General features: G+C 37.8%; 1 protein-coding gene and 1 long non-coding RNA gene across 2 annotated transcripts; both read left to right on the forward strand.

The window, feature by feature from the left end:
• The first annotated feature begins 2,400 nt into the window (after nt 1–2,400).
• Nucleotides 2,401–3,072, forward strand: LOC112422815 (uncharacterized). Its single transcript, XM_024786490.1, has one exon. It carries the CDS (start codon nt 2,401–2,403, stop codon nt 3,070–3,072), a length of 672 nt encoding a protein of 223 aa, XP_024642258.1.
• Nucleotides 3,073–5,198: 2,126 nt separating this feature from the next.
• Nucleotides 5,199–8,009, forward strand: LOC25497137 (uncharacterized). The gene is made up of 3 exons (XR_003012975.2): nt 5,199–5,495; nt 5,673–5,736; nt 7,676–8,009. It is a non-coding gene; the product is annotated as an uncharacterized lncRNA (long non-coding RNA).
• The last annotated feature ends 512 nt before the right edge of the window (nt 8,010–8,521 follow it).

Raw genomic sequence — 8,521 nt, forward strand, 5'->3', positions numbered from 1 at the left:
TGGAATGTAAGTTTTTTTAAATTGTGTGTTCTTGATTGTGGACGGTATCTTCGTACCGACGCTTGCTCGGTGGAGAAAGAAAGATTTGATTACGCGCGAATCTTGGTATCTACATCTTCATTCGAGATTCTTAATTGTTGTGAGGAGGTTTTGATTGACGGGGAGTTGGTCTCGGTGAAGATTATTAAGGAGTGGGGTTTTAATATTGGTGATGATGGTTGTCTTTACGAAGAAGAGGATGAAGTGAGAGAAACCCAGTCCGATCAGGAAGAGGATCAAGTGGATCACATTCTGGATGGGAATGGGGAGTTATTGGTAGAAAAGTTAGTTAATGACATGGTGGGTTTAGAGGGGCAACGTAAACTGAGTGAAGAAGTGGGGAGTTTGGTCGGTTCAAAGTCGAGTTTTGATGCTTGTGAAGGCGGCATTTCTAAACATAAAACCGGAGGCGAGATTCCTGTTGTTAAAATGGTCGAGATGGATCTCTCCAAGTCAGTGGCTTCACAACCGGTTGAATGTGCGTCATCGAACAATGTTGTTGATGACCAGGGTCTTGATGGGTGTAGTGTTGATCATGGGAGGGACAAGGCGATGTGTGGGGATGGTCAGGAGGTTAATCTTTGCGCTGGTAGTGATGAGGAGGTTAAGAGGAGATTTAGACGATCAAGGACGGTATCTTGTCCTCCAAGGGCTGATCGATCAGTTGTTTCTGGGCCGTGGAGCTTGGAATGGTTATGTGATCAACATCACAGTGAGGAAGGGGTCGTATCTTCATCTCGAAAATGTCTTAAAAGTGGGGTTAGGCCAAAAGGAAGAAGTCGTCAGGTTGATGCTTTTACTCAGAAAAGAAAGAAAGTGAATGGGGTGTTGAGGCATTCAGTGCATAGCTTGAAAAAAGTAGCTAGGCTTCCTGTTAAAGACCGAACTAAGGTTATGCAAATCTTAAAGAAAAGTGAACGGAAGTTTCAAGGTTCGACTAAACTGAAAAAAGCGGTGTCGATGATTTCTAAGGATGTGTCCGATGGTAGTTCTGCTTCTAACTCATTGTTTGATGATTGGAAGAATTGGGTGGTTATGCATGGGAGCGAGAAGGTGTTGAGGGAAGACGTTAGGAATTTGGGAGAATCTATAGGTGTGAGTTTTAATGGGTCTCTTAATAGGTTTGGTGTCTTCGCTAAGAGAGGTTCAGGGAAAAAGAAAGATTTGGTTGAGGGGAAGGGAGATCCTAGGGGATCGGGTACGACTGCTTAGTAGGTGGAGTAGGCGAAGGGGATCAGGGGGAGAGTGTGGGAGATGAAGTTGGTGTCTTGGAATGTTAGGGGGCTGGGAGGGTGTGAAAAGAGAAAGGATGTTCGCTCGTTGGTGCAGGAGAAGCGTTCTTGGATTTTTTGCCTTCAAGAAACTAAATTAGGTAGGTGTGATGATGGTTTGCGTCTTGCGGTTTGGGATGGTCAGTCGGTGGCGTTCTCTTTTCGTCCGTCTCTTGGGGCGTCGGGTGGTTTGATGACTTTATGGGATTCGTCGGAGGTCGAGGTGTGGTCCTCAAGCAGTTTTGATCATGTTCTTAGTATACATGGCCGTTTTATTTCTTCTAATTAGGAGTTTCACTTGTTCAATGTGTACGCTCCCTGTAACAGTAATGATAGACAAGTTTTATGGGATTCTTTGTCGAGTCGTCTTCAAATGCTGCGGGGTAAAAAGGTGTGTGTTTGTGGGGATTTTAATGCGGTTAGGAACAGGGAAGAAAGACGTTCAGTGAGTGCTTCTGGAGGTATGTTGGATTTTGAAGCTTTTAACCAGTTCATTGTTGAAAATGCGTTGTTTGACTTGCCACTGTGTGGCCGAAATTTTACCTGGTTTAAAGGAGATGGTAAGTCGATGAGTCGCATTGACCGGTTTCTTTTGTCTGAAGACTGGTGTTTAGCCTGGCCGAATTGTGTTCAAGTCGCTTATCTGAGAGGTTTATCTGATCACTGTCCTTTCACTCTTTCGGTGGATGAAGAAAATTGGGGACTGCGTCCTTCTCGATTTCTTAAGTGCTGGTCGGACAATCCAGGATATAAGGAATTTGTGAGGAATACGTGGAGTTCTTTTCAAGTGGAAGGGTGGGGCGGCTATGTGTTAAAAGAAAAGTTCAAATTAATCAAATTGGCGTTGAAAAATTGGCATGGGTCTCATTCGCAAAATTTACCTGCTAAAATTGCAGCTTTAAAAGAGAGAATGGCTGTTTTAGATGGTAGAGGAGATATTGAAGAGATGTCTGTTGACGATTGTAAAGAGTTGCATGATGTTTCGGCTAACTTGCACTCTATGTCTAGGCTTAACACCAATATCTGTTGGCAGCAATCGAGGAATCAATGACTCCGAGAAGGCGATGCTAATACTAAATATTTTCATTCTATGTTGTCGTCGCGTCGGCGCCGAAACGTTATTTGCTCTGTACTGGTAGACGGTGAGAGGATTGAAGGGGTTCATCCAATTAGACAGGCGATGTTCAATCATTTTTCGCAACATTTTCAGGCGCAGGATGTGGAGAGACCCAGTATTTCTAATCTTCAGTTTCAGACTCTATCGGTGGGGGAGGAAGGCAGTTTAATTCAACCTTTTTCGGAGGGTGAAGTTAAGGAGGCTATTTGGGATTGTGATAGTTTTAAAAGCTCGGGCCCGGATGGAGTCAGTTTTGGTTTTATAAAAGAATTCTGGTCTGAGCTGAAAGTTGACGTGATGAGGTTTGTTTCCGAGTTTCACAGGAATGGTAAGTTGGCTAAAGGTATTAATGCAACTTTCATCGTGCTTATTCCGAAGGTGGATAATCCTCAGAGGTTAAATGATTTTCGTCTGATATCCTTGGTGGGAAGTATGTATAAAATTTTAGCAAAGTTCTTAGTTAACAGATTGAGGGTAGTGATGAGTAGTGTGGTGGCGGAGACGCAGTCTGCTTTTGTTAAAAATCGCCAAATTCTTGACGGTATCCTTATTGCTAATGAGATTGTTGATGAGGCTCGTAAGGATAAGAAGGAACTCATGTTATTTAAAGTGGATTTTGAAAAAGCATATGATTCTGTTGACTAGGGCTATTTGGATTCGATTATGAAAGGCATGTCTTTTCCGGTTCTGTGGCGGAAGTGGATCCGTGAGTGTGTGAGTACTGTCTCAGCTGCTGTTCTTGTTAATGGCAGCCCTACTGATGAGTTTCTTTTTCAGAGAGGCTTGCGTCAGGGGGATCCTCTGTCCCCTTTTTTGTTTTTGCTTGCGGCTGAAGGCCTTAACGTTTTGATGAAAGCTATGGTCGCGAATAATTTTTTCAAGGGGTTTTTGGTTGGTTCGGGTAATCAGGTTGAGGTGACTCTTCTTCAATTTGCGGATGATACTTTATTATTAGGAGAAAAAAGTTGGGCTAATGTGAGGGACCTTCGTGCTGTTCTTGTTTTATTTGAATCTTTGTCTGGCTTGAAAGTGAATTTTAATAAAAGCTTGTTGGTGGGTATTAATATTTCTGATTTGTGGTTGTTTGAGGCAGCGTCGATTTTGAGTTGTAAAGTGGGTAGAATTCCTTTTTTGTACCTAGGCCTGCCTATAGGTGGTAATCCACGGAGACTTCAGTTTTGGGAACCGATCTTGAATCGCATTAAATCTAGACTGACGGTTGGAATAGTAGATTTCTCTCTTTTGGTGGCCGCTTGATTCTCCTCAAATCAGTTCTGACATCTCTGCTTGTCTATGCTCTTTCTTTCTTCAAAGCTCCAACAGGTATAATCTCTTCCATTGAATCTTTATTGAATAATTTTTTTTGGGGTGGGAGTGAGGACTGTAGAAAAATACTTGGATAGGTTGGGATACATTGTGTTCTAAAAAGGAGCATGGAGGTTTGGGGGTGAGGAGATTGAAGGAGTTTAATATTGCTTTACTAGGTAAATGGTGTTGGAGGATGTTAGTTGATAGATAAGGGTTGTGATATCAGATTTTAGTCGCCCGTTATGGCGAAGTAGATGGGAGGTTGGAGGTGGGGGGTCGGAGTGTTTCTTTGTGCTGGCGGGAGGTAGGCAGGATACATGATGGTGCTGGTGACTTAGGTGGCGGGTGGTTCGGTGATAGTGTTAGATGGAGGGTGGGTGATGGTTCTGCGACTTTGTTCTGGTCGCATAGGTAGCTTGGAGGTTCTCCGTTTTGTGTGCGGTTTCCCCGCTTGTTTGACTTAGCAGAGAACAAAACCATTACAGTAGCCTCTTTGTTCTCTTTGGGTATGGAGCAGGAGGGGGAGGGGTGGAGTTGGAGGCGTAGACTTTGGGCGTGGGAGGAGCTTTTACTAGAGGAGTGTAGAGCGTTACTATTTGATATCTCTCTGGTTACTAATGTTTCAGATACTTGGGAGTGGCTTCCGGATACTGCAGAGGGATATTCTGTGAGAGGTGCCTATGATTTGTTGACGATAGGGGAGGATTCTCAGATGGGATTACCGTTTGAGTTGGTGTGGCATCCTCAGGTTCCTTTGAAGGTTTCAGTTTTTGCGTGGCGGCTTATTCGAGATCGATTACCAACGAAAGCAAACCTGGCGAATCGTGGTGTTCTTTCCGCAAATGATATCTTTTGTGTGTCTGGTTGCGGTCATGTGGAGACAGCTGATCATTTATTTGTATCTTGTAATACGTTTGCATCTCTGTGGCAGTAGGTGCGTGATTGGATTGGTATTTTAGGAGTGGACCCTATTATCATTACAGATCATCTGGTGCAGTTTACTCATTTGGCGAGTGTTGGTAAAGCTAAAAGATCGTTCTTACAGCTTATTTGGCTTTTGTGTTCTTGGGTTTTGTGGAGTGAACGTAACAACCGTCTTTTCAATAAGTCTGTTAATCTTGTCCCTCAATTGTTAGATAAGGTTAAATTGTATTATTTGGGGTGGCTGAAAGCTAAAAATGTTGTGTTTGCTTATGGTACACAGAGATGGTGGTCAGACCCTTTGGTTTGTTTAGGCTTGGCTAACTAGTGTTATTTCTGGTTGTTGTATTTATTAAACTCTTGTAACTTTTAGTGGTTTCCTAAGCACACCTTGTGCTTGGGGACTGCTGTTTGGTGTGTTATTTAATTTCATTTTGATTTCTTCAAAAAAAAGATGCGAGCTAATCTCCCAACTAACCACTAAACCATAACGCATATGGTTTTCAAATTCTCCCAATCAGCATCCCTTATTTATGACTTTCGACCGCCACACTTTATTTTATCATTTTCCAATGTTCCTTGATGGTATGTTCACGCGGTTCAAATTTCTTTTGATCAAGTTTTCTCTTTCTCTTTTATGTCTGTGAACAAATAAAATTTGCATCTTCTCTCATTTTCACTAGATTCTCATCGCTTCCTTTTGATACATTCTTGGTCAATCTTCTCTCTATTATGTTCCCATCGCTTCCTTTCATTTTCTTAGTTCATCATCTATTTTGAAAACCTCACCGCCACCGTCATCAGAAGACCATCATTGATGGACACCATCGTCGATGGAGGTATGCAATTTATTCTTTCTCAATTTCTTATTCAGTTTTTTCTTTCTCAATTTGATATCGATTTTGATTTACGATTTCACTGACAATTCCATTGTTAGTTATACTATTCCAATTCCATTTTTATTTTGGTTTATCATTCCAATGCGGATTTCAGCTTTTGATTTGTTTCAACTATAGGTTTAAGATTGTATCATGTACCATGGTGCTATGGATGGGAGAACCAAGTCTGAAAGTTAGTGCGGTGAGTTTTATTGTATCTCTATTAATATATTTTATGTTGAAAGTTAATTCTCAGATTTTTTGTGTATTTCTCTATTCATGCCAATCGCCCTTTTGGTTCACTTTTATACAACTTTTCTAATGTATTTTTGTTCTTTTTTTTAGGGGAATGTGTTTTTGTTCTTATTTTCTTCTCTTTTTATAATATTGAATATTATGTTTTCAGTAAATTTGGTAATATTAAAGCATCCCAAAGAACAATTTGAATGTGATTAAGTTTTTCTCCTTGGCTGTCAAATAGAGAAAAGACTCTAGATATTATCATCAAATGATTGTTAATTCCTTTACTGAAAGTTTAGTTTTTCTTCCTACCATCAGTGTAAGAAATTTCCGACTTTTGAGAGGATTGTTCCCCATACGTACAAACCTGTGTGGTCAATAGGTGCAACTCAACAGATGGTAGGAAATGAAACCCCGCGAACTCATCACTTATTCAAAAGACGTAAATCCAAGCGCATGGCATGTGCTCAAGGCACCTGAGTGTGCAAGTTTGCACATAATCACTTGTTTCTTCGACTTTTTGGGTGTTTCTTCCATATAAGATGTCTTGGTGGGACTTGCGAACAAAATTCCTCCCTTTGTAATGTCTTTTGAGGCCTCTTGAATCTTCGTTTATGGTGTTCCCAAAGTCTTCACAAGTCTTGAAATGTTTAGCTTTGTCGATTCATGATTTCTTCTTGAATTACACTAAAACACCCTAGAATTGCTATGTTTCGAGGAAAACTAGAATTACATGACTTGATATAGAAAATATTACAAATGTCCCAAAAACAATAAGAAAATTTTCTAATACTCCTTTACTCTAGATGAAAACTGACTAAAAATAATTGACCTGCTAATTACTTCGCATATCAATTTTTTGGAATACTCCTCTAATACCATTAATAAATAAACCCCCTATTTTTATCTTATGGCTGGCTGAAAGCGAAACACAACAACTTCACTTTTGACTACCACATATGGGGGCTAAATCCTTTTAATTTTTTGTAATGGTTTTATTTGCATTCTTTTTGTTGTATCGCACATGTATCTGATGTAACATTATATTGCTCTTTGCTTCTCTCTATCACTCCTTGTGCAGTGTAAGTAAATTCGGTTGGTTATTATAATTCCATTTCAGCTTCTTTTTTTTTTTTTAAAAAAAATCAACTTAGATAGCTAGGATAATATTTTAGGCAGATGTTAATGTTTTATTTAATAAATTACGGGTTGTAATATGAGTAATATTATTTCTTTTATTACTTTAACTTATTTGGACTTTTAATAAATATCATACATATAGCACAAACACAAATATTATATATGTAATTCAGGCAATCACAAGAAAATACACCAATATAAATAAAAATATATTCCATCCATCCGTAATTATAAGTAAAAGTTGGTATAATAAAATGGATGTATGTAGTCTTAAGTTAGAACCAAATATTAATACTTTTATTTTATTTGATCAATTTTTACTTATAATTAGGGACGGAGGAGGGGTTATAATGAAGTTTAATAAGAAAAAAAATTAGTGGAGAGGGATACACGCAACATTATTTTGAAGAGATAAACGCGACATATATTGATTAGAGACATATAACATTAAATATAATTCTATAAATGACTTGTTACACCTCCAAAGTACTAAAAATTATTTAATTCAAGTCAAGGGAGCATGAAATTTTTACTTTTAAAATGACGCAAATGATTTTGTTTATTACATCTAAAGGAGGGAAAATATGGCTCAATTTCTCATGTTTGTTTATGCTTTGATACTGATAAATATTTCTCTATTTTTTGTTGAAGCGACAGAGCGTATGACATTTTTCACACCATTTTAAATTTTCCTGATTTTTTCTTCTACACTATATTTTATCACCTTTTAGTAACTTTTTATTTCTTAATCGACAATGCAGTTAATATACCTTGTGTTGCTGTCGATGATTGTCCAAAGGTAGAGAAACCTTTAAATATGTGGTGCATGCATCAATATTGTGTCTATGGTTTTATAAAACCCTATAAGTGAATAATATTATGTGTGCTTCATAATATTTTCACTTGTCTAAATTATTTCAAAATTTGATTTGTACTTTATCTAGATTTTCAATTTAAATGTATTTGTATGCAATGCGCTCTTCTTTTACTTTCTTGTGTGTTATCCCATTAAGTTTTCCTAGCTAGTAAGGTTTTTATTGACATTGTTGTCTGTAAAATGTATTCCCTTAATAATATAATATATCATTATATTTATATTTGATTTGGTAAGATAATTTTCTACTTTTTATCTTTATGTATGTTTGCCTATGTAAATTAGTTAAACTCTAGATTATTGAAATTAAGTATATTAATCTTATTATAAAGAAATATATATATTATTTTAGATTATCATTTGTTTGGGTACAATGATTATCAGTATTTTAATTGTTGTTAAATAGAACTATAAAAATAAGATTTATTTTCATATTAATCAAAAGAAGTGATTCAATAAGAACCGGAAATAATTGTTTTTAAGAATAAAATAGTGTGATATAAATCAAGGAGAGATCAAACCAAGTAATTAGGTTTAAGTGGTTAATGTGCTACATCAAAAGACAGATCATTTAGAAGAATCCGACTTTGATTCTTGGGTGGAACAATTCTTGGTTAGACTATTCTTTCATAGATGACCATGGATTCTAATTCCTCTTGGAACTAGACACAAAAAAAATCAGGAAGAGATACACAGAATGGCTAAACCGCGAAAGTTTATTAGGTCTTGCAAC

The sequence above is a fragment of the Medicago truncatula genome, chromosome 6 (genome assembly GCF_003473485.1).
Source record: "Medicago truncatula cultivar Jemalong A17 chromosome 6, MtrunA17r5.0-ANR, whole genome shotgun sequence".
In the NCBI taxonomy this organism is placed as follows: domain Eukaryota; kingdom Viridiplantae; phylum Streptophyta; class Magnoliopsida; order Fabales; family Fabaceae; genus Medicago; species Medicago truncatula.

Bases quoted from the DNA above. Each gene is read 5' to 3' on its own strand.
- LOC112422815 (XM_024786490.1), top strand. From the start codon at position 2,401: ATGTTGTCGTCGCGTCGGCGCCGAAACGTTATTTGCTCTGTACTGGTA.